The sequence below is a fragment of the Chanodichthys erythropterus genome, chromosome 23 (genome assembly GCF_024489055.1).
Source record: "Chanodichthys erythropterus isolate Z2021 chromosome 23, ASM2448905v1, whole genome shotgun sequence".
NCBI classification, from domain to species: Eukaryota; Metazoa; Chordata; class Actinopteri; order Cypriniformes; family Xenocyprididae; genus Chanodichthys; species Chanodichthys erythropterus.
In genome coordinates this window covers 585,589-612,500 of record NC_090243.1, presented here as the reverse complement: position 1 = coordinate 612,500, position 26,912 = coordinate 585,589, and the positions used below count along the sequence as shown (strand labels likewise).

The 26,912-nt window shown below is 40.9% G+C and overlaps 2 protein-coding genes across 6 annotated transcripts in view; both read right to left on the bottom strand.

Moving 5' to 3' along the window:
• The window catches only part of acad11 (acyl-CoA dehydrogenase family, member 11), a 133,747-nt gene that overhangs the window by 100,367 nt on the left and 6,468 nt on the right, over positions 1–26,912 (bottom strand). For 2 of the 5 annotated variants that reach the window (XM_067377179.1, XM_067377180.1), the window contains exons 2-4: positions 7,645–7,766; positions 6,723–6,884; positions 6,419–6,583 (exon numbers count right to left, since the gene is read on the bottom strand). In XM_067377179.1, the coding sequence (XP_067233280.1) occupies positions 6,419–6,583; positions 6,723–6,884; positions 7,645–7,766 (449 nt within the window). Of the gene's footprint in view, positions 1–6,418; positions 6,584–6,722; positions 6,885–7,644; positions 7,771–26,912 lie in introns of all 5 variants that reach the window. The other 3 variants (XM_067377178.1, XM_067377177.1, XM_067377181.1) reach the window with 2 other exon arrangements.
• Positions 7,645–26,912, bottom strand: part of pxdc1b (PX domain containing 1b) — a 40,360-nt gene continuing 21,092 nt past the window's right edge. The window contains exon 6 of the mRNA XM_067377188.1: positions 7,645–7,770. The gene's annotated coding sequence lies outside the window, so the exon portion shown is untranslated. The remainder of the gene's footprint in view (positions 7,771–26,912) is intronic.

Sequence of the window (26,912 nt, the reverse complement as noted above, 5' to 3'; positions counted from 1 at the left end):
TTTATCTGTTGGATAGATGGCCTCATATTTGATTCTAGAAAACTTTGGTATACAGAGGAGTTCATGGTCAACTCAATGACTGTGAGTTGAGGTGCCAAAGGCCCATGGCTACAAAACAAATCCAAAATCATCGGCCCTCCAACAGCATGCTTGTCTTTTGGTATGAGGTGTTTGTGCTGATATGCTGTTTTTGGTTTTCACCAAACTTGGTGATATGCATTTTGGCCAAACATCTCCACTTTGGACTCATCTCTCCAAAGGACTTTGTTCTAGAAGTCTTACTGTTTGTTCAGATGCAACTTTGCAAACCTAAGCCATCCTGCCATGTTTTTTTAGCGAGAAGAGGCTTTCTCCTGGGAACCCTTACAAACATTCCATACTTGTCCCGTCTTTTTCTAATTGTATTGTCTTGAACTTGAACTCATTTAACATGTTAACTGAGGCCAGTAGAGTCTGAGGTATATTTCTTGGGTTTTCTGCAATTTCTCTGAACATTGCAAGCTCTGATCTTGGACTGAATTTGCTGGGAAGTCCACTCCTGGGTAGACTAGCTGTCTTGAATGTTTTTCACTTGTGAATAATCTATCTCACTGTAGAATAATGTAGTGTTGTCACGGTACCAAAATTCCAGTAATCGGTACAGATACCATGAAAATTTTACGGTTATCTGTACCAATTTCGGTACCACAACAAAATCTGTTGGAACTATTTTACTATTTTATATGGCCTATTTTATGGCCTATACATCTTCACCAGCTTGATCTGTGAATTTTTTCACAGCAAAGCTCTTGTCCATAAACTCCTTGGTAAGTCAGCCAGTAAGGAATGTGAAAGAAAGGCGTTCTTCATGTTTAACGTCTATTACCAATAAACACGCAGACTGCTGGAATAAAATAACATTTTAGGTCGAGCTCGATTTGTGAAAACTTTCACAATAGAATTTTATCTCGTGGCCGTGTGTCTCTTTGCTCTGCCCCCCCGTTTATTTATATATATATATATATATATATGTATGAAGGGTTTGGTTCCAAAACGCGATAAACGCCATTTTCAAAAAAAAATAGTTTCCGCCAAAATCAGTATAGTATCTGGTCGGTATTGAAAAGTCATTTATCAATTTTGCGCAAAATGTGATATCCGTCATGTTATTCTGCCATGTTTTCTCCCTTTCTTTCCAAAACGCGACAAACGCTAGTCTCCTTTTTCTGCAGAACGTGATATATCCGCTCAACCAATCACAGCGCACCATTCCACCCACTGTAAACATTGAAGGCTTTTTTAAAAAGCCGTTTTTAATACCAATGTACTCGGCAAATGTGTTTATTTAACCGTGCGGTGGCGCCAGATACTCTTTAATCGGTAATGACAAATATATATATATATATTTATATATTCTAAATGTCCAACATTTGGAGCTATAGCCATTATAAAATTAAGAGTCGCTACGAAAAAAACCCTGATTTCGGCCCAAAGGACAGCGTCACCTTAATTTACAAATCATGGAGAAATATATTCGGTATTATTTGCATGTCTATGACAGCGCACTGTGTATTTATAGCCAAAATAAATCTGAATATCAAACCGTAAATTATCTTTGCGGTGCCAAACCGTGTTAAATAGAAATCGACGTGCAAGCAAAAAGGTGTCTGTCCTGTTTTTCTACTTTACCACAGTAAAGAATGCCAATAGCCTAACAGGCCTACATGTGAACGAAAGAAATGTTTATAATCCCCTGCGTGAGTGAAGATTTGGGAAAAGAAACAGAGATTCCATGTTCAATGGAATAACTAATGGAATATTGTTAAATTCGCTGATAATCAGGTGACAAGATCGTTATTCGCAAAACTTGGACTCGCGTACCTCTCTCATTCGGCATGAACCAAAATATTTCCGTGGATGCGATTTCACATTTAATTGCTAACCTATTATTTCTTTTGTAAACAAAGCTTTGTGCTTCACTTGTGTCATATTCACGTAAATGCCACAGCCCTATCAGTGGGTACCGAATATACCCGGATTCTCGGTACTACCGATTCTACAGAAATGCTGGTATCGTCACATTTTCAAAATTTCAGTACCAACTTGGTACCAAAGTACCGGTACTTTTGACAACACTAGAATAATGGGCTTCAATTTGTTTGGAAATGGCCTTGTAACCCTTCTCAGATTGATAGGCAGCAACAATTGCTTCTCTAAAATCATCGCTGATGTCTTTGCTCATTGGCTTTGTGTTAACACACACCTGAAGTCTCCAGACGCTCAAACTGCCAGAACTTCAGATTTTATAGAGTTGATCCCACTTGCTGATGATCAGTTAATCAAAGGCATTTGATTAGCAGTGCCTGATTATTACATACCCTCTTAATTCCTATGTTAACAGTAAGGGTATCCTAACTTTGGCCTAGTTTTTGTTAAATAAATAATGACACGGTGTGATATGTCATGAGTTGTTATTCATCTGAGGTTTTATTTCCCAAATTTTATTATGCCCTGATACAGAAAACCATGGAATTGAATAGGATGTCCTAACTTTTTCACATGTAAGTGTGTGTGTGTGTATGTGTGTATGTGTATGTGTGTGTGTATATATATATATATACACACACACACACACACACACACACACACACAGGGATGGGCAATATTTATGATATATGTATTTCAAATACAAAATAGTATTTTGTAATTTGTATTTGATAGGGTTGATGAAAATGGCTTTGTATTTTGTATCAAAATACTTTAGTGTTTTGTATTTTTGTATTTTTAAAATACTGTAAAATACTTTGTAAGAAGTCTACATGATGACATCATAAAAATGCAGCCTCTGATCGGTGCTAACTCAATAGTTAGCTTTGCAGGGACTTGTTGCGATCAAAACAGAAAATTGATCCATATGGTGGTTAAGAAACGTGCAGGCTGACAGCTTTCCATCATTTTTTTTTTTTTTTTTTTGCATAAATTGATATAATTTTTAACAGTTCACATTAAGTTTTGGTGTCCGTTTTGGTAGCCTGGGCTAAATAGTTTACCAATTTACATAATGTTCTTGAAAACTATTATAATGAGCAGCAGCCCCCTATATTTATGATTAACAATCAAATGATTAATTAGTAAGAAACTAGTTGCTATGAATACAGGTGCCGTCAGTTGTCTTCTTAGGAATGATTTGTTTTTCATTGAGTCAGTGTTGCTGATGCAAAGTAAGGCCTTTGTTACCAAACACCAAATAAGGAAACTATTGGTTACTTTAAAACTAACCTTCATCTGGGAGATCACAGGGATATGTTAATATTGGATCTGTTAAAGCCACAATATGTAATTTTTCACTGCTTGAGGTCACTTATTCAAACCAAGGGCATAGCTCGATGACACCTTGATTTCACATAATCATCGGAGGTGTTGTCTTCACGTCTATAGCCGGTGGAAACAATCAGGATTAGACTCGGGCAGAAATCATGTTCATGGATGAGATTATTAATGCTACTGTATTATGAAGCAGAGCAGGGCTGAATGCTGTGAAAGCTGAATGAGGCCGCTGGAGTGAATGATAATGGGAGACGAGTGCGACACATGTCTGGGGTAAAGCAGCGCTGTTTTATCATATTAGATACATTTGTGTGTTGAAAGTTGTTATAATGCTACTCTGTGTGTTTGCTCGGCGGCTGCTATGAGACACTTGTTGCACACTGCAGTAAGCCAGATCGATATTAGTCATGGTAAAACATGGCACTCACTGTAAATCAAGAAAACAAGATTTAAACAAAAAGACTTAATGTGTTGAGCTATATAACATGAGTAGTTTTCTGTCGATGAATGTATCCAAACAGTTGCTCCCCTGTCTAATAAAACACATAATATACTAAAGTGTCTTTGATGTTTCCATGGTTTCTACAAAATAAAACCGGAAATCGAGGGTAATGATGTCATTGATAGGCGACACACGGACATGGTCTGTGTCCTTGTTAAAATTGCTTATTTCTCAAGATTTAAACAATTTTGGAAATTCTTTTGGGATAATGCAAGTACACAAGTCAACAAAATACATAAAATTGTTCTAGCGATTTTTGGACATTTTAATCCAAAAATCCTACATATTTGTGCCTTTAAAGCTGCTGTAGGGAGTTTTTAGAAAACGTTGACTTAGCCTGAAAATTTGAACAAGCACAACTCACAGGTCACTCCCCCTTGCTCTCTGCTGCGCTACAGCCCTCCCTCCACAGCTCCTCCCCCATCACACGGATAAACAGTTATGGCACATTCACTGGTACAGACGAAATATCAACAATATGATTTACATTGACTATGGCCTGCCCATACTTTGACTACAAACTTGGTCCTCAAAACATTACGTATTTTGTAATACATGTAATGTAACTATATGACGTTGCACTATTTCTATAAGTAATAAATAGCTAGTATGATAATATAACGGTAACTAACGTTACAGTATGCAAGTAATTATTCTATCAATATGTAATGCTAAATAAGGTTTGCTAGTACATTATTTCAGCAACATGGCAAGCCAGTGAATTAGTAGGTTTCAGTAGTTGCTTTGCAAAGTGCGTGACATTTTATCTGTATGTTATGCGGCTAGAGTTTTGACACCGAGTCAATGTGCTCCGACAAGGAATTTACACCCACAGCGACTTCGAGGAGTCAACGGGTGGGGAGAAGAGGAAGCATCAGGCAGGGGACGGGCAGGCCTGTTTTGAAATTATCTTAGTTGTGTAGTTCTTAAAAAATGAAACAAATCAAGCAAGGATACTTACTTATCAAGCAGAAATGTGGCTGACTCTGCATCGGTTTTTAATCCTTTCAGGACACGTAGCTCCCTTCACCTCGGAAAAGCCGCTCCGATATTTACCCTCGTTTTATTTCGGGCTCTCTAATTCTTTCTTTTTGGCTTTTTTATCATCGTCATCTGTCTTTTTCCGTTTACCCGTCTTTATTTTATGAGCAGGAGCCACTCGAGGAATTGGCAGTTTGGATTGTTTTTCCGCCATAAGCAAAGCTGCAGCACACCGGTAATCTTGAATTTGAACGCCTGTACGCATCGCGCTGTGCATGACAGGAGTGTGATCAGCGTGCACGCGAGCTTGATTGACATTGCTAAGACACTCCTCCTGGCTCTGATTGGTTATTTCTTACCGGGAGCGGATGCATTTCTGCAAATGGCAATATGACCACTGGGAGGAGCCAGAGGACCTTGATTTTTTCACAGATTATCTGTCTCATATTTTACTGTCAGGACATAATGACAGGTTTAACAAATATGTAAAAAATACATTTTTACAAAAGTTACCTACTGCAGCTTTAACTGGTTGCATATGTTAGATTTATTGCATGACTCAGGCAGAGAAAAGCCATCAAACATTGTTTACTTAATCATCTGAGTCAGTGTAATGGTAAAGGGATAGATCACATAGGACAGTTGATGGAAGGTTTGCGAAGAAATTTCATGCTCCCTTGTAAAAGTATTTTGTAGTATTTTCAAAATACAAAAATACAGTAGTTTATTTTGATACATTTTGTGGCTGCTGTATTTTGTAGTTTATTTTGATACACTTAAAATCAAGGTATTTGGTATTTTATTTTTAAATACATTTTGATGTATTTTTGCCCAACCCTATATTTTATATATATATATATATAAATAATATATAAATAATATATTATATTATATTATATTATATTATATTATATTATATTATATTATATTATATTATATTATATTATATTATATTATATTATATTATATTATATTATATTATATTATATTATACACTCACACCGCCCTCCAAAAGTTTGGAAACACCCTAGTAGTACATTTTGGACAATATTGGCTCGAATCCTTTTTAATTTGTGATAATTTTGCACTGATAAGGGACAACACAAACTGCGAAAACATATTTTATTATATAAACAGTTTATACATAGAAAAAAACGTAAACTTTCGACTCATCAAAATATCCACCATTAGCAGCTATCTGACCTAAACTGGGTTCTAATTGCTTCATTGTATTGTAAACTTAATTGGCAATCAATTGTTGAAGCTATTAAGGTGTGCTGACCCAAAAATCTTTTACAAACCTGGGCCAAGTTTAAACCAGTAACCAGGCATCACAGCTGGCAAAGGGACATGTCTGACTTTGACATGTACATATTGCCATCATGATGTAATCAAAATGAAAATTATTTTGCTGGTCTTCAATGATAATGTCAAGTTACTGTAATGTATTTGCACCAAAAAATGATAAGGATTTATCATTTGAGGGCAGTGTGTGTATATATTATATATATATATATATATATATGCATCATTATGGTGTTAATCAATTATTTATTTCATTTAATTATTTAAGCCAAAAAAAAAAAAAAATCATCAGAATATGACTTGATAAATTGTAGCTATTAGTACCTCTGTAGGGTGGAATATCAGGTTGTCAATTCGGAAATCGCCATGAACAAGGGACACATCATTGTCATTGGTTGGCAGGTTGTGGCTCAGCCAATCACAGAGATTATCCATGGATGGAATCTCTTTGTGGGCAGAGGCTTTGTACTGCTTTGCCCATGTGGACACCTGAAAACAAGACATAATTCCAAAAATTATTTTCTTGGTGGGTCAAAAGATGACCATAGATTTAGATAATGATAACAGTCCAAATTTGAAATTTTGATTTCAGATCAATACCTTATGACTGATAACGTCTTTATCTTACCTGCCTTTTACAATAACCTGATCCCTTCCCGTATCCCAGGAGGCCGAGCGTATTTACGTCCAGAGAGTGAAGTTTGGCTAGAGTCTCCACTGCTGCCACATACAGAGCAGTTCGCTCTGCTGCACTGACCCCTGGGAGCCTCAAGTCCCTGAATATACGTCCCTGACGTGCAGACATACAAAATAACATCATCCCTGTTGTCCCTCCATTCTTAAACCATTCAAAACTACACGGACTGAAAAGGTGGGGTGGAAACAATCATGACTGCCGCCTCCTGGCAGAGTGCATAATTTTAACTGCTTTAGCTAGATATAACTCAGACATGGTTAGGCCTGTCACAATAATCAATATATCGACTTATTGCGCAATATATGTGTCTGACCTCAATAATTTTTGGTGACGTAATATATCGCCCATTACATTTACATGATAATGAATGTCACCAACATTTTGCCAATCACGCTGTCATCTGCAATTCCTACACAGAGCAGTCATCGACAGGTGTTTTCCTGACAACTACAGACAGTTTGGAAGAACAAGTCTGAATGCTCTCGATTTCAAAGCTGCAATCCACTATTCCAGTGCAAATAAAAATGTCTTTGTTCATACGGACATCTGACTGCTAAGTAGGGTTTGTGTTTTCAGCAGTAGTGCACCCTTACTTTACTGAGAATATTTACCATTTATTCAAGTTTTTTTATTTAGGATATTACATTTTTTTATCCTTAATTTCCATGATCTAAGTAATTAAATGTTTTTTGTCATTTGAAAGTGTGTAGCCTACTTGAATTATTATGCATTTATATTATGATTATATATTCAGTTACATAAAATGGTCTTAAAATGACAATAGACATGGTCAAACATTGTAACAACATAAATTAAATTATCAATCAAGGTAACTTCCACTGGCTACAAGTACCTGTACATGCTCCATGATGTAGAACTCTGTGCCGATGACACAAGTATCTGAGCAGTAAATCACAGGATGAGGAACAGGAAAGCGAACAGAATACAAAGCCTTTTGAACAGCATACTCTCTATCTACCTGCACACACACACACACACACACACACACAAAAAAACACACAATACATGTATTGTTTGACTGACACCAGTATGATGATATTAATATTATACATCATTACTTTTTTAAATGTTATCATGCTGGGTGACTTTAACATTCAAATAGATAATGTCAATAACAAGTACAAGTGAATTTTTATCTTGTCTGGATAGTTTTGGTATGCAGCAATTCACTAACTTGCCCACTCATTCTAAAGGGCACATCCTCGATCTCATCTGCTGTTCTAGCATAATTCCTTATAATTGTACTGTTTCTGACTTGTCCATATCAGACCATCTGCTTGTGTCTTTTTGCACCCAGCTGACAGTCTTTAAGGTAAATCTGTGTCATTCTATCAAATTTCGGAACATTAAGAACATTGATGCGTCTACTTTTGCTGATGAACTTGCCATCTTCTCCAGCAAAGCTGATTTTTCTGACGCTGATGTACTGGTTTCTTATTATAACAATGGACTGAGATTTTGGATGTTTATAACCCGGACTGTTTCTTTTAATCATTCTGCTCCATGCTTTACCCCAGAACTTCGTCAACTTAAAACTAAAGGTCGTAGGTTAGAGCGTCTGCATGCCAAATCTGGTCTCAATGTACATAAACAAATGCATTCTGAACATATCCATCTTTACAAGGATGCACTGTCTAAAGCTAAATCTGACTATTACTCTAATTTAATTGGAGCCAGAGAAATCTCTTTTTTCTGTGGTAAAAAATATTTTACAACCACCAGATTCTCTGCCGTCAGATATGTATTCTACCACAGTATGCAACAATTTTATGACTTTCTTTAAGTCTAAGATTAAAAATATTGACCAACAATTACTTGCTAGTAATACAGGTTATAATTTCTGCTGTTCATTTTTCAAGTGTCCCCACACTCTGTTTTCTCTACTTTTTTATTACCAATTGATGTGGAGATACTGGGTCTCATCCGGGAATCCAAGTCTACTACCTGTTGGCTTGACCCTTTACCAACTCACAGTCAAAGCCTGCTTACTATCTTTATCTACCTGCTATTATTACTCCAATCCTTAAAAGCTCAGTGGTTAGAGCATGGCACTAGCAATGCCAAGGTCATGGGTTTGATCCCCGGGATTGCACACACTCAGATACAAATGATGCAATGTAAGTCGCTTTGGATAAAAGCGTCTGCCGAATGCATAAATGTAAATGTAAATGCCTTTGATACCACCTCGTACAAGATACTCCTTGACAGGTTAGTTTCTATTGGGATCACTGGCACACCCTTGTCCTGGTTTACATCGTATCTCTCTGGTCGCACTCAGTTTGTCCAATTAAAGCATTTCAGTTCAAGATAATCTACAGTCAATACTGGTGTTCCTCAGGGTTCTGTTTTGGGCCCGCTTTTATTCATTATCTATCTACTCCCACTTGGTCACATTTTCAGAAAATATGGTATTCACTTTCACTGCTACGCCGATGACACCCAGCTCTACCTGTCTTCCAAACCCTCTGACTCTTTTCCACCGCCTTCTTTGTCCCGTTGTTTAGCTGAAATTAAAGACTGGCTCTCAGCTAACTTTCTTAAGCTTAAAGGTGCTAAAGAGGATCTTTTCGTCGACTGAGAAACCAAAGACTGTTAGTGAGTTTTTGAAATGAGCGCATGCGTAAGAACAACCCCCCTCCTTCACAGCTCATTTCGAGGTAACGCTTCCCAAAACTCGTGCACGAGTATTGGAACAGAGTGTTTACCACCGGCATTCGATGTGTCGTGTTAGTGGATTCATTACGTTGACTTCCGGTTCAACGCTGCTCAACGCTGCTGCCTGCCAGCTGTCTGATCTACGCTCGGAGCTTCGTGGAGTTTATCCTAAATCCTTCTCTTTATTCCTATTCACATAATATAACTTTCTTATTTTTCACTAGATTACTTAACCTATTGCATAGTATTACTAAACGGAACGATTTATTACTAGCAATCCACCAGCGTAATCACCTAGTGTTAGCCATAGCCTGCTAGCTACCGTCTACTTTCTTTTTTTTCCTCTAAACCAACCTTCCTTGTCGATTGAATGGCGGATTTATCCGATGTATGTTATTCTGATCTGTCCTCGCCAGATGGGGAAGCTGTGGAGACGTTGCTGCCCGGCATTCATCGATCCACCGCGAGGTACAGCGTCCCGCACATCACCCTCGCCCCAGGCACCGGCAAGCGACCGAGACCTCCAGCCAGCGAGTCCCGTGTGCGTTGCAGTTTTTCGGACGGCGTTCATCAAACACACGGTCAGTCATGTCCGACGATTATCATGTGTAGTAAATGCAACATGTACAGCTTAGCTCTTTCTGTCAGCAGTGAAACTTACACATGTGATAAATGCAGGGATATTGTCAGGCTGACAGAGAGAATCTCAGAATTAGAGACACGCATCCAAACTTTAATTGAGGATAGTGAGAATGAAAGGGCCTTAGATACTGCTTTGGATGCGACTAGCCTAGTAAACACTACACATTCGGTTCCGGTTGTAGAAGCCACGCAGCAGGCTAACTGGGTGACTGTGAGGCGGCATAATGGCAAGAACAAACACCACTCTTCCGTTCCGATTAGAACATCAAACAGGTTCTCCCCACTCAGTGACGCACCCACTGAGAATCCTGTTGAAAGTGCCCTAGTAATTGGCGATTCTATTACACGGAACGTGAAAATAGAGACACCAGCCACCATAGTCACATGTTTGCCGGGGGCCAGAGCACCTGACACAAAAGCAAATTTAAAAGTGCTGGCTAATGCTAAACGTAAATATTCTAAAATCATTATCCACGTCGGCACAAATGATGTTCGACTTCGCCAGTCGGAGATCACTAAAATTAACATTAAAGAGGTGTGTGAACTCGCAAATTCAATGTCAGCAAAAGTAATTTGTTCTGGCCCTCTTCCTGTTCGTCGGAGTGATGAGATAGTTAGCAGGTTATCATCACTCAATGGCTGGCTGTCTAAGTGGTGTGCGCAGAATAATATAGGTTTCATAGACAATTGGAAAAGCTTTTGGGGCAGACCTGATCTGTTGAAAAGAGATGGTATTCATCCCTCCCGGGATGGTGCTGCTCTTCTCTCTAGAAATTTGGCAAATAGTCTTAGAGCTGAAACATGACAAACCAGGGCCCAGACCAGGACGCAGACAAACTGGCTAAACCGACCGTCTGCTAGCCGCCTCACGTCACAGAACTCAGATAATTCACAGCACATAGAAACACTTTCACCTAGATATTATCACATAGAGACTGTGTCTGTACCTCGAACTAGTAAATACAAAAAACTTCCGAAACCTTTTAAGGGTAAAAATTTAATTGATGTTCAAAAAATGAAAATCACAGATAAATCAGATAAACAAATGATAAAGCTTGGGTTACTGAATATTAGATCTATTTCTTCAAAAGCACTTATTGTAAATGAAATTATCACAGACAATAAACTAGACTTGCTGTGTTTGACAGAAACCTGGCTAAAACCAGACGATTACATTACTTTATATGAATCTAGTCCTCAAGGTTATGATTATCGACACAATCCTCGACAGAAAGGCAAAGGGGGAGGTGTTGCTGTAATTTATAGTAATATATTCAGAATCATTCAAAAGAATTTCAAATATAATTCCTTTGAAGTGATGGTGCTTTATGTAACATTATGTAAGTTGACATTTGTGCTGGCTACTGTATACAGGCCACCAGGGCACCATACTGACTTTATCAAAGAATTTGCTGAGTTTCTATCAGAGTTAGTACTGGCTGCGGATAAAGTCCTTGTTGTTGGTGATTTTAATATCCATGTAGATAATAATAAAGACGCATTTGGATTGGCATTTGCAGATATTTTAAACTCTATTGGAGTTAGACAACACGTGTCAGGACCCACTCATTGTCGTAATCATACCCTAGATCTAATACTGTCGCATGGAATAGATATTGATGCTGTTGAAATTCTACAGCAGAGCGATGATATATCAGATCATTATTTAGTCTCGTGTATAATACAATTAGCCAAGGCTACAAAACCACCACCCAGCCATAAATATTGTAGAACAATCACGTCTGCCACTAAAGATTGCTTTATAAATAATCTCCCCGAGCAGTTTCATCGCCTTAGTATACCTGACAACTTAGAAGAACTCGATGCTGCAACAGAAACTATTGGCTCTCTCTTTTCCAGCACATTAGATGCGGTCGCTCCTTTACGTCTAAAGAAGATTAAGGAAACTAATCCAACGCCGTGGTATGATGAGCACACTCGGGCTCTAAAACGAGCTGTTAGAAAAGCTGAACGTAGTTGGAAGAAAACAAAACTAGAAGTTTTTCGCCTTTCGTGGAAAGAAAAAATGATTGAGTACAGAACAGCCATAAGAAATGCTAGATCTACTTATTTTTCAAATCTCTTAATAGAAAAACATAATCCTAGGTATTTATTTGACACAGTGGCTAAATTAACTAGAAACAGAGATTCAACTGCTGACGTTTCCATAGAGCACAGCAGTAATGACTTTATGAACTTCTTTACTTGCAAGATTGATAATATTAGAGAGAAAATTATAAACATGCAACCGTGTACAGTTTCTCTTCAGACAGTGCACTGTAGTGTCCCTGAGGTAAAACTAGAATCATTCGCCGCTATAGGAGAGGAAGAATTATCTAAACTTATCAAATCATCAAAATCAACGACATGTATGTTAGACCCAATGCCGACTAAACTACTGAAAGAAATGCTTCCAGAGGTCGTAGGTCCACTTCTTGATATAATTAATTCATCTTTAACACTAGGACACGTGCCAAAAACCTTTAAGCAGGCTATTATCAAACCTCTTATTAAAAAACCTCAACTAGATCCGAGAGATTTAGTAAATTACAGGCCAATCTCGAATCTACCTTTTCTGTCAAAGATACTAGAAAAGGCAGTTTCAACACAACTGTGTTCCTTTTTAGAAAGAAATGGAATCTGTGAGGATTTCCAGTCAGGATTTAGACCATACCATAGTACTGAGACTGCTCTCGTTAGAGTTACAAACGATCTACTCCTATCATCCGATCGTGGCTGTATTTCTCTATTAGTGTTATTAGATCTCAGTGCTGCTTTTGACACTATCGATCATAACATTCTTTTAAAAAGACTTGAAAACTATATTGGCATTAGTGGAATTGCTTTGGCATGGTTCAAATCATACTTATCTGACCGTTATCAGTCTGTGGTAGTTAATGAAGAGATGTCGTATCGATCACAGGTTAAATATGGGGTACCACAAGGCTCAGTATTAGGACCGTTGCTTTTCACTCTGTACATGCTGCCCTTAGGAGAGATAATTAGGAAGCATGGTGTTAGTTTTCACTGCTACGCTGACGATACTCAGCTCTATATTTCCTCGCGCCCTGACGAAACCTACAAATTCACAAAACTAACAGAATGCATAGCTGACATTAAAAACTGGATGACAAGAAATTTCTTATTATTAAATTCAGAAAAAACTGATTTCCTAATCTTTGGACCAAAAACTTCCTCACGAAAAAACCTTGAATACTCTCTAACACTTGACGGGTGCTCCATTAAACCTTCGTCCTCAGTTAGGAACCTGGGTGTGCTCTTTGATACCAATCTTTCATTTGAAAGTCATGTTTCTAGTATCTGTAAAACCGCCTTCCATCTAAAAATATATCTAAATTACGACATATGCTCTCAATGACAAATGCGGAACAGTTGGTTCATGCATTCATGACCTCAAGACTAGATTATTGTAACGCTCTACTGGGTGGTTGTTCTGCTCAGCTTTTAAACAAACTACAGTTGGTCCAAAATGCGGCAGCTAGAGTTCTTACTAGAACCAGAAAGTATGACCATATTAGCCCAGTTCTGTCAACATTACATTGGCTCCCTATTAAACATCGTATAGATTTTAAAATCTTGCTACTTACTTATAAAGCTCTAAATGGTTTAGCTCCCCAGTACCTAAGTGAGCTCTTAATGCATTATAGTCCTTCACGTTTATTGCGATCTCAGAATTTAGGCCAGTTGATAATACCCAGAATATCAAAATCAACTGAAGGCGGCAGATCCTTTTCCTATTTAGCACCTAAACTCTGGAACAATCTTCCTAGCATTGTTCGGGAAGCAGACACACTCTGTCAGTTTAAATCTAGACTAAAAACACATCTCTTTGCTCTTGCATACACATAACACATTATCAATACATTAACATTTTTCAAATCCGTTAAAGGATTGTTACGCTGCAATAATTAGGTCGGCCGGAACCGAGAACATTTCCTATAACACTAGATATACCTGTACATCAGAATAAGAATGGCATCTACGCTAATATCGGTCTCTCTGCTTATCCTGAGGTTTGCCGGGTGCTGGATCCAGGCCGTATCCAGATCAGATGGAGAACCTGCGTCTGGACCTGACTACAACGTAACCCAGGAGACAATGGGCCTAAAGATCCAATTCTGGCTGCATCTATAATTCAGATTTTTAATCCCCGTATCCGCTTACATATATTTATATATAATCGATTTTTAATCTCTATAATAAAAATGTACAATTCAGATTTTGATCTCCATATACATTTACATATATATATCTTCCAAGGGGTTTTTTCCCTCCTAGGACTTTTTTCCCAGTGCTAGCACGCTGGGTTTTTCTCCTAGGGGGTTTTTTCCACCCCTGGAAGTCAGCCGACATTGGCTTAATGTAGCACCATCTTGTATATGTTACATATTACCACGCTTGTTTGTACAGTTTTAACCACTTCCCTTTTTTTCTGTGCTTCTAATATGTAAAGCTGCTTTGAAACAATTACCAATTGTAAAAGCGCTATATAAATAAATTTGACTTGACTTGATTATGTCGGACTCACCGAAGGAAACTCATAATCTGCAGTTTTTACTCCCGCCTCCTGACAAAAACATTGCATGCGGCGCCTGTAGAGTGTGGAAAGTTCCTGGTGCGCACAGCCACACACTTCTCGCACAAGGAACGTAATGGCAATTATTGACAAGCCAGAGGGCCAATCCGCGCACGTCTTTCACAAGAAACATAATGGCAGTGATTGACAAGCCAGATGGCTAATCGTTTACGCGATCATTGGCTGATGTTTTTAAGGCCCTACCTCGTGCACAGATGATGTATATTAATATTATTCCTTTCAGTGCACCTAATAAATAGTCTTTTATCAGTTAGAAAAGACAAGTAATATTGCAAAAATGTATAAAACAAAACATCCTCTTTAGCACCTTTAATAGTAATAAACCCGAGGTCCTACTTATAGGGACAAAATCCGCTTTGACAAAATCTTACTGTATTTGTCTGTGGATATCGATCAACATCCCATTTATCCCTCTTCATAGGTTAAGAGTTTGGGTGTTATTCTGGATAGCACACATTCATTTGAAGTCCATATTAATAATATTACACGCACTGCATACTTTCATCTGTGTAATATTAATCGCCTTCGTCTCTCCTTTTCAATTAACAACACTGCAATTCTCATCCATGCACTGGTTACTTCACGTATTGATTACTGCAATGCTCTTCTTACTGGTCTTCCTTCCAAACTTCTCTATAAACTTCAGCTGGTTCAGAACACGTGCATGGTAGAAGGGGTTCTAGTAAGAACACGAGCTGCAATTTCACCAACTCTACAGTGACTTCACTAGGGACCAGTGAAATATCGAATTGACTTCAAAATCCTGCTTCTCACATTCAAGGCACTTCACAGTCTCGCTCCTCCATATCTTACTGATCTTCTTCATATTTACACCCCTTCACGCACTTTAAGATCCTCACTCACACTCTCTCTTGTCTTACCACGTATACGCTTAACTACCATGGGAGCTAGAACTTTTAGCCATGTGGCCCCTCGCCTATGGAACTCTCTCCCTCTCGATATCCGTAATATTGACAGTCTGCATACCTTTAAATCCCGTCTTAAGACCTACTTTTTTACACAGGCTTTTTTATGATTTACTGCTTTTTTTACTGTCTCTATGATGCATGTGTGTTTTAAGTTGTGTTGATATATAATGTATATATATTGTTATTGCTTGTTTACCTGTAAGGTGACCTTGGGTGTTTTGAAAGACGCTGTTAAATAAAATGCATTATTATTAGGGATGTGCACAAATAGTTGAATATTCGAATATTCGTTCTGTAATTAATATTCGAAAAATAAAAATACTATTCGAATTTTACTATGTTGCTTTACTGGCCGTAAATGCAGTGAATCCATGATAAATCCTGAGCACTAAAACTCGCAGTTATAACTTAATGCACCAGGGTGGCGCTGTGGAGCGTGTTCAACAAGTTTTTCACAAGTTTCAACAAGGTTTTATTTGATCATCACATAATGTTGTCATCTAACGTTACCTCGCGCAGTTTGGAATTACTTAGATGAAAATTATCTTACAAAATGGAATTACTTTTGATCAAATTAATTAATGAAACTGAGTTATCATAATATCAACACCATAATGAGGAAGCACATGAAATCTAAATACCCGTCGAGTGAGGAAAGACAGCTGTCCATCACTGCATTCATGACGTCAACTAAGTGCAGCTGTAAGTTATCCCCGAGTGAGCCAAGATGATAATTTATCTGATAGCAAAATGATTTTGAGACATATGCTTCCTTTAAGTTTCGTTGAGGGAGATATTTTTACGAACAGAAAACACAGTGCTACGGTTAGAAACTTAGCTTAGCACACCGTTATGTACTGTTATCTTGGTCTCTGCAACGTCTGTCAGCACGGTTCGTTTTCTCACCCGAGCATGTGGATATTATTGTTTTTCTCAACATGAACATGTGAAACAATATAAACACGATAACCATATACTGACTCGAGTGTATTATGTACGTTTTATACAATAACGGGCACTGTCTGCTTTATTAGTATTTTCCCGCTCGTGCTGTTGAGATTAAAGGAACACTCCACTTTTTTTGAAAATAGGCTCATTTTCCAACTCCCCTAGAGTTAAACAGTTGAGTTTTATCGTTTTCGAATCCATTCAGCCGATCTCCGGTTCTGGCGGTACCACTTTTAGCATAGCTTAGCATAGTTCATTGAATCTCTCATTCCAGCGTAATAATCAAGGAACTTTGCTGCCGTTCCATGGCTGCAGCAGGCGCAATGATATTACACAGCGTCTCTCACAAACGTCTCCATGGTTGCAAGGCGCGTTCCCTGTGCAAGCAGGGGCTCACAGGCGCTGCGTAATATCATTGCACTGCTGCAGCCATGGAACGGCAGCAAAGTTCCTTGATTATTACGCCTGAATGAGAGTATAGTTCCTAGCCATATCAGCCTAGAAAATCACAACTTTTTATTTTCCGTCGGTCTTAGTACACGATTTAACTACAGAAGAGTCAAGTTTTAAATAGGAAAAATATCAAAACTCTTTAGACCGTTAGCATCGCGCTTAAAAATGACCAATCAGATTCAATGAACTATGCTAAGCTATGCTAAAAGTGGTACCACCAGAACCGGAGATCGGCTGAATGGATTCGAAAACGGTAAAACTCAACTGTTTAACTCTAGGGGAGTTGGAAAATTAGCCTATTTTCAAAAAAAGTGGAGTGTTCCTTTAAATGCTTTTTTTCTTAATATTTTCTGTTTACACATATTGTTTAATGCTTTGAACTAAAAGAATATAATGAGATATAATGTAAGATTGTTGTGTATATTGCCTAATCGTAAGCTTGATCAGAAATGGTTACAAAATATTGATGAATATAAAACAATAACGTCTTTCTCGTTAACCTCATTTAAATAAACGAATATTCGAATATCCGGTTTTTACGAGCCCAAATATTCAAATACAATATTTTGGAAAAATGCCCATCCCTAATTATTATTATTACTGTTTTATCTGTCTTTAAACAAAAAAAAAAAAAAGACAGATAAAACCTTTGACTAACTTAGTATATGTTTTGCCTACTATGGTAGGGTGACCAGACGTCCCGTTCCCTGAGATACTTCACTTGTACTGCATATGGGGGAAAAGTCTCCCTTTTTCCCCGCTACTGAAGCCTTTTTAATAACGCAGTGCAGCTGCATCGTCATTGGTTCACTCATTGCAAGTCGTTGAACCAATGACGTCGCGGCTTTGCTGTGCGGCCTATGGCAACAAAGCGCGAACTTTCCCGCCGAAAGGGGCGGGGTAAAGCCCTATATAAGTGAGCATTTCACCATAGGCTACTCAGTCCTTTCTCCTTCAGCGACGACTCGTCTTCTCCTCGCTGATCCTCGTAGAAGCCTGCTCACCTGGAAAGAAGCTCACCGCCTTGGAAGAAGCTCTGCCGCCGTCAAAGAGGCCCTGCATCGGACCCAGCTGAGTCGCCAGATTCACCAGCACCCTCGCCGACTGCCGCCTGTGCGCCGTCGACGAGCCGCCGCCTCCCGCTTCCTGCTTCCGGCCCTGTCTCAGCGCGTCTCCTGCCGCCATCCGGCGCGCCTAATAGAGCATTTTTCCGCGGTTCCACACCGCATTAAGAGCACTTTCCACAGCGGTTTTCACCGCTTACGGCCCTCGCCGTCTAAGAGCACCACAATCGCCGTTTTCACGGCGCCCCGGCATTTTTCAATGCCTCACCACTGCACTACATGCAGAGCCCCTCTGCTCAATGCAGATGGCCACTGCGAGTGCGTTGGATGTCTGGGCAAGTCCCACGCAGACGATGCGCTTGCTGGAGGCTCATGCTCGCACTGCGAGTCTATGAGCCTGGCATCCTTGCGCTCACGGGCTGCTTTCTTCATGGGAAGTGACCCCGCCAATCGCGCCCTCCTCTCTCCTTCCTCCCGCGAGCCGGCTAGGAAGAGACAGCGGGGAAGACCGGCCAAGCGCGCTGAGCTGAGCGAGCTCACGTCGGCCCATGCCCGCGTGCCTCGCCCTCTCCCAGCAGAGAACAGTCCCCAGTTCTGTTCTCCCGCCCTGAACAACGTCCCTCAGCTGATGCAAGCGACCTTGTTTCCTTCGGCGGTTCCGATGAAGAGCAGCTCGACGACTCAGTGTCTCTGGCAGCCTCTGAACCGGAGCACTGGCCGGGCGAGTCGGACGTGGTGTTACGAACACCTGCCACCCCTGGACGAAGCAGTGGCCGCTCACCTCTGTCCGCCCGCGGCCGTGGGCTGGAAGACGAAGCGTTCCCTTCCATCTAAACCCTGCAGGACCACCTCGGCCCTCGCAGGGAGAGCGTATGCCTCTGCTGGCCAAGCCGCCTCGGCGCTCCATTCTATGGCCATTTCCCAGGTCTTCCAAGCCAAACTTCTCCGCGCCATGGACGAGTCTGGCACTGAAGAGACCGGCTTCAGGGACCTCCGGGCTCATGGTCCCACGAGGAAAGCCATCTGCACATCAACTGCCTCGAGATGCTGGCAGTGATTCGAGCCCTACAGGCCTTTCAGGCTCATTTGAAAGATCGCCACGTCTTAGTCCAATCGGACAGCATGACAGTGGTGTCATATATCAACCGCCAAGGGGGTCTTTTGTCCAGCCGCCTATGCGCTCTGGCGAAACGACTGCTAGAATGGGCTTCTTCACGGGTTCGGCCACTCAGAGCGACCCACATCCCCAGAAAGAACAACCTGGGAGCAGATATGCAGACATACTGATGGCCTGGATGAGCCAGTGATGGGCCCCACCCACAATCCGAGATGGCAGCATGTCCTTTGTCTGTTAAGTGTTTGTCTCTGATTGATGTTTTAAAGGATTTTATAACAATTAATTATCTTTTTGAACATGGCAGTCAGTATTTTATGGATTATTTGACAAACCTATGTGGATTGTGGATGTTCATGAAATTTGTAGACTAGATCCCGCAGGGCTAACTGGCCTGAGCCTGTTACATTTTCCTACAGCTAATCGGCCTGGATCTGGGCCTACTTTAGCCTTTTGCAGCTCACTGGCCTTAGCCTGAGCCTGCTTCAGCTTCTTGCAGCTAACCAGCCTAGGATCTGAGCCTGCTACAGCCTCCTGCAGTTAACTGGCCTGGACCTGAGCTTGCTACAGCTTCCTGCAGCTAACCGGCCTGGACCTGAGCCTGCTACAGTCTCCTGCAGCTAACCAGCCTGGACCTGAGCCTGCTATAGTCTCCTGCAGCTAACCAGCCTGGATCTGAGCCTGCTACAGTCTCCTGCAGCTAACCAGCCTGGATCTGAGCCTGCTACAGTCTCCTGCAGATAACCAGCCTGGATCTGAGCCTGCTATAGTCTCCTGCAGCTAACCAGCCTGGATCTGAGCCTGCTACAGCTTCCTGCAGCTAACCGGCCTGGACCTGAGCCTGCTACAGTCTCCTGCAACTAACCAGCCTGGACCTGAGCTTGCTACAGCCTCCTACAGTCTCCTGCAACTAACCGGCCAGGACCTGAGCCTGCTATAGTCTCCTGCAGCTAACCAGCCTGGATCTGAGCCTCCTACAGTCTCCTGCAGCTAACCGGCCTGGATCTGAGCCTGCTACAGTCTCCTGCAGCTAACCAGCCTGGATCTGAGCCTGCTACAGTCTCCTGCAGCTAACCAGCCTGGATCTGAGCCTGCTACAGTCTCCTGCAGCTAACCAGCCTGGATCTGAGCCTGCTACAGTCTCCTGCAGCTAACAGGCCTGGACCCGAGTGTCCCATTCTGAGGTCTGTGCTATTTACTTCTCTTAGTGCTAAATGTTTAGGATAATGGCCTTATTTACTATTCTTATTTGCCTATTGGGCGTTTGGGATCTCGGAGTGAGCAACTGTTCCTGGACACATTGGGGGAGAGCTCTGGACAGTCACCACAATTTGAAAAACGTTCAAAGTTACAGAGGCACTTGCTCTATAGCTTTTATAAATCCAGAGCAACTACCAGTTCGATTGGATCGTGACAAACTTTTTGCCAGCTCTGCCCAGAGACCTACCTAAACTTCAATGCTTTTTTGCTTTGTATAATTATCTTACTTGTTCACTAAATGAAGGAATTTGCTTGGCTTCTACGCATCAAAGAATTGAGTCAAAATCAAATGTGAAACAAAGATTGTTGATTGTCTTACTTCTACTTTTGTCTGGAAATGTGCAACCAAACCCTGGACCTGAGCTGCAATGCCCCCAGACTCCCTCTGATTTTAAGTCTTTGTCTGGTCTCAAATATGTTCATCTTAATGTGCGTAGTTTACTACCAAAGATGGACATGGTTAGAATTTGTGTTAAATCAACAGGTGCGGATGTTGTTATAATTTCTGAAACTTGGTTGAGTAAATCTATTATTAATGAAGACATTAACATACTTGGGTACAATGTTTATCGTACTGATAGACTAAAAAAAGGTGGCGGTGTAGCTATTTACGTTAAATCAAGATTTAATACTTCTATTGTTTTATCCCAATCAATTTACAAACAAATGGAATTTTTGGCCTTGAATGTAGAAATAGCAAAGTCTCTTTCTATTACTGTTGTTGGGTGTTATAGGCCTCCTTCAGCTTCAAAAGAGGCACTATATTCAATAAAGGATCTTTTGACTAAATTAAGTTACACCGAAATACTTATATCAGGCGATTTGAACTGGGACTGGCTAAATGCAAGTTCTGATGAATTTAAAAGGTTTTGTGACTCTATTAATCTTACTCAGTTAGTCCACCTACCCACCAGGCCTAATCTCAAGAGTCCAGAAAAGTCAACTTTGATTGATTTGATTTTAACAAACGTGCCTCATAACTTAAGTTCTCTTCTCTGGGTGTCTTCTGTAATGATTCAAGTGATCACTGTGTAGTTGCTGCCTGTAGAAATACTAAAATTCCAAAATGTAAACCACGCGTTGTCTGTAAGAGGAATCTTAAACATTTTAATGAACAAGCTTTTCATCATGATTTATCAATGGTGAAATGGGAAAATATAGGGCTACTACCAGATGTAGAATTAGCTTTGACATTTTTTAAGGAAAGTTTTATGCAAATTGTAAACAAGCATGCCCCTTTAAGGAAATGCAGAGTGAAGGGGCGAGAAAATCCCTGGTTTTCACCAGAACTGGCAGATACCATACATGAGCGTAATAGAGCATGGGTCAAGGCAAGAAAAACGGATTCTTTCACTGATTGGACTGTTTTCAAACAGCTTAGAAATAAATGTACTTCTCTAATCAAAAAGGCTAAATCTAAATACTTTTTGTCTGTTACCACTGAGAACCTTAATGATCCACAGAAATTCTGGAAAGTAAGAGTAAGTCTTTATATAGTAAGTCTTTATCTGTAAATAAAATTTCTCAGGTTCTTCCTACATTTGTTCTTAAAGATTCAGTTCCAGTTTATGATAGAAGTGAAGTTTTGAATTGTTTTAACAAACACTTTTTATCATCTGGTTCCTTGTTTGACACTGCAGGAACTTCCTCTATGAATCCTTGCAAAGAATCCCCAATGTTTTCTGGAGACCCTTTTAAATTTGCACCATTTACTGTCCATGAAGTGCATAAGGCTCTAAAAACATTGGATCACAGAAAACCACCTGGACCAGATTTGATGGAGCCTTATTTTTTGAAGTTGGCAGCAGATTTTATAGCAGAGCCACTTTCAATTATTTTTAATCTTTCTATCAAAACCAAAGAAATTCCATCAGTTTGGAAATCAGCTTTTGTTTTACCTTTATTAAAAGGAGGTGATCCGGCAGTTCTGTCTAATTATAGGCCAATATCAAATTTATGTGTTTTATCGAAAATTCTGGAATCTCTTGTGTGTGATCAACTGAAAGAGTTTCTGTACTCAAATGACATCCTTTCTAAATTTCAATCAGGCTTTAGAAAAAAGCACAGTACTATCACCGCTATTATGAAGGTGATAAATGATATTATTGTGGCACTTGATAAGAAACAGTTCTGTGCTTCACTTTTTTTAGATCTGTCAAAAGCTTTTGATACCGTCGACCATGCTGTTTTAAAGAACAGATTAATTTGCTCAGGATTGTCAGAGCATGCAGTTGCATGGTTCTCAAATTATCTGAATAACAGGACTCAATGCATTAAATATGAGGGTCTCTCTTCTGATTTTATTGTTGTCCGTAAGGGGGTGCCACAGGGCTCAGTTTTGGGGCCCCTCCTATTTATCTTGTATATCAATGACTTAGCATCAGAAACATTTTGACCTAATATGCATTTTTATGCCGATGACACAGTCATTTACTGCTATGGATCATCCCTTGCTCAGGCCATTGAAACCCTGCAGAAAGCTTTTGTTGCCGTCCAGCATTCAATTCTTCAGTTAAAACTAGTTCTTAATAATGACAAAACTAAGCTAATGTTGTTTTCAAATTTTACGAGGGTGCCTCAGACTGTTCCAGTAGTGTCCATTCTTGAAGGGAATGTCATAGAGGTTGTTCATGAATATAAATACCTTGGTGTCTTGATTGATGACTCCCTCACTTTTAAACCACATATAGAAAAACTTGTGAAGAAATTAAAACTTAAACTGGGTTTTTTCTTTCGTAATAAATTGTGTTTTTCTTTTGAAGTAAAAAAGCGCCTTGTCACTGCAACTTTTTTATCTGTGCTAGATTATGGAGATAATTTTTATATGAATGCTTCTTCTTCATGTCTTCAAATGGTGGACAAGGTTTATCATGCCTCTTTGAGGTTCATTACTAACTGTAGAGCCATGACGCATCACTGTGAATTGTATTCACGAGTGGGATGGCCTTCTCTGGCCACTAGGAGGCAGGGACATTGGTACATTTTTATTTTTAAAGCTATGCTTGGATTACTGCCTCCTTACATTTGTACTTTAATTACACAGAGAAGTGTTGGCTCTTACTCCCTGCGATCAAACGATCAGCTGTTGCTCTCTGTTCCTTTTGCCCGCACAGAGTTGGGGAAGAAAGCCTTTGTCCACTCAGCTCCTTTTGCTTGGAACATGATGCAGAAGGACTGGAAACTGACTGAGCTCTTGACCTTAAATGCTTTTAAAACTAAGCTGAAAGCAATGGAGACTACGAAAAACAGTTGCACATTATTGAGGCAATCTGTGTTATTTTAATGTTTCTTTGTTTGTTTATAATTGTGTAAATGTTGTTGCCTCTTGGCCAGGACTCCCTTGAAAAAGAGGTTTTTAATCTCAATGGGACTTTCCTGGTTAAATAAAAAAAAATAAAATAAGGTGCTGTCCTGGAGCAACGTCCCCTCAGACAGGTGGATGCTTCACACCATTTGGGAGTTCTTCGGAAAGGCGGAGGTGGACCTCTTCGCCTCTCAAGACAACTCTCATTGCCCAATTTATTTTTCAAAGAAGGACGATGCGCTGGCCCACTCTTGGCCCAACACCCTTCTCTACACTTTTCCCCCAGTCGCTCTGATCCCTCAGGTGATCAGGCGTGTCAGGGAAGACAAACACAGAGTTCTGTTAGTGGCCCCGCTCTGGAGGTGCCAAGTTTGGACCTCGGAGCTATTCAGGCTTTCCACGAAATCCCCCTGGCCGATTCCCCTGAGACAGGACCTTCTCTCTCAGGTGAACAGAACAATCTGGTACCCACGGCCGGAGCTGTGGGCTCTGCACCTGTGGTCCCTCGATGGGAGCCATCTGACCTCCCCGAGAACATGCTAAATACCATTTCACAAGCTAGAGCCCCGTCCACTAGACGCCTCTATGCTCAAAAATGGGCGGTCTTTGTTAGCTGGTGTTCTAACCGCAGCATAGACCCAGAGGAATGCTACGTAGCCGCTATACTGTCCTTCCTCCAAGAACGCCTGGAAGCGGGGCAAGCCCCCTCCACGCTCAAGGTTTATGTAGTAGCCATCGCAGCGTTTCATGCTCCTATTGCTGGCCAGTCAGTAGGTCGGAACAACCTTGTTGTGAGGTTTCTAAGGGGTTCCAGGCGGTTGCATCCACCACGGACCCCTACGGTTCCTTCCTGAGACCTCTCTTTGGTCCTCAGAGCTCTAAAGGGCCCGCCCTTTGAGCCACTGCGCTAGCAGACCTTAGGCCCCTGATGCTAAAAACCGCCCTACTTCTTGCACTGGCGCTTTCTGTTAGCCCTGCATGCCTTGAGTTCGGGCCAGACGACTCTAGAATCGTGCTGAAACCTAAGGAGGGCTACGTTCCTAAGGTGCTTTCTACACCTTTCAGGTCGCAGGTTATTTCGCTCTCCGCGTTTCCCCCATGCCGGGCGATCAGGAGCAGGAATTACTTTGCCCTGTCAGGGCACTGCGCATTTACATCGAGCGATCACAACCCTTCCGGCAGTCTGATCAGCTCTTTGTTTGCTTTGGCGGCCGCTCCAAAGGGTTTCAAAGCAACGTCTTTCGCGTTGGATTGTTGACGCTATTACGCTCTGTTATTCCTTGGCGGGGACCCCTTGCCCCATAGGAGTAAGAGCCCACTCCACTAGGGGTATGGCCTCATCTTGGGCCTGGTCCAGTGGAATTTCCATTAAAGACAATTGTGAGGCGTCCGGCTGGTCCTCACCATCCACTTTTGCCAGATTTTATCAATTGGACGTTCCGACCTTACAGGCTCGGGTCCTCTCGGCGCAAATACGCGAAACCCGGGAGTTTTCCCCTCGTAGTGCACAAGGGTTACGGCGGCTTCGGCCTTCCCACTTGACACTAGTCCAGTCCAGTCGTTTCCCCAGCAGTGGCACGGCGTGGTTGAATTCGTTCCCCCATACGCAGTACGAGTGAAGTATAGAAAGGGAACTTACTCGGTTACTTAACATAACCTTGGTTCCCTGAGATACGGAACAAGTACTGCGTCACTTGCCGTGCCACTAGGCTGCGGCTCAGGGTCGTCGCTTCAGTCGATATGGCCTGAGTAGCCTATGGTGAAATGCTCACTTATATAGGGCTTTACCCCGCCCCTTTCAGCGGGAAAGTTCACGCGCTTTGTCGCCATAGGCCGCGCAGCAAAGCCGCGACGTCATTGGTTCAACGACTTGCAATGAGTGAACCAATGATGATGCAGCTGCACTGCGTTATTAAAAAGGCTTCAGTAGCGGGGAAAAAAGGAGACTTTTCCCCCATACGCAGTACTCGTTCCGTATCTCAGGGAACCGAGGTTACATTAAGTAACCGAGTAAGTTTGGTGCTCCGTCCCCGACTGGAGCTGTCCCCGGAAATGTCCCCGTTTTATATCTCGTTCAAAATAATCCGCAAATACATTGCAAAAAAGTCTGGTGGAGGGGTCAGAAATAAACAAAAAACTGGAGCTATATATCAACTTTATTTTGCCAAAAAATATAAAAATCTCTCATTGTTACATACATTATTAGTTTTTAATATTTAATGGAAGTATTTTCCCTTAGTTTATGTTCGCTTAAATAACATTAAAATTTTGCACTGACCAACACCGTACTGAACAAATACAATCCCTGAATACATTTGTACACTCTTCTGTTTCTTGACAGACACCTGGCAGCGCATTTGTCCAAGATGCCGTTTGAACATCAGTAACGTTTAATGGCTGCATCGGACGCGTTTCGGTGGTTTAAATCGACGCTCGTGACTTAAAGTCGAGTGCTTTTACTGTAATTTGGGCAAATGCGTTCATAATAGAAGCGACGCGGTTGAGAGCGCGGCTCATGGTTGCATAGCAACGACAGACGCCACTGGAGCGAAAGCGCTTTGGAAAGAAGGAGAATGCGGGTCGGCCGCTTATGTGACGCGATATGTGAATGCCCCCATAGAACGGCGACTTTTTCTTTGCATATCAGTCAGGTAGCAACTGGAGAGAAAAATAATATTAATAATTTAGCGGGCCGGATTATGTTTTATTTTTGAGATCAGTTGCGGGCCGGGTAGAGGGGGAGGGCGGGCCGGCAGTTTGAGACCACTGGCCTATATGGATATTATTGTCATATGAATAATTATATAGCTAGGCCTAAAACATTATTATATTATTATTTTATTGTAAAAATAATTGTTTGCCATCCTAAAACACCTAAAACGATGTAGACTTTATATCACAACTAAAAAGATGTTTGAACCCTCTTTAATGTCCAGGTAGACTACAAGTTAATGCTGTTTCTTTGTTCAATGTGCACACTGTACATGGGTTGAAGCTCTTAATTTTGAGCTTCCAAAGTGTACCAGATTGATGCATTTAACCTTAAAATGTACAAACTTTTCTTACAGGGGTCCATGCCGTCGGACCCCCCTAGAGGGGGTATACAGAACATT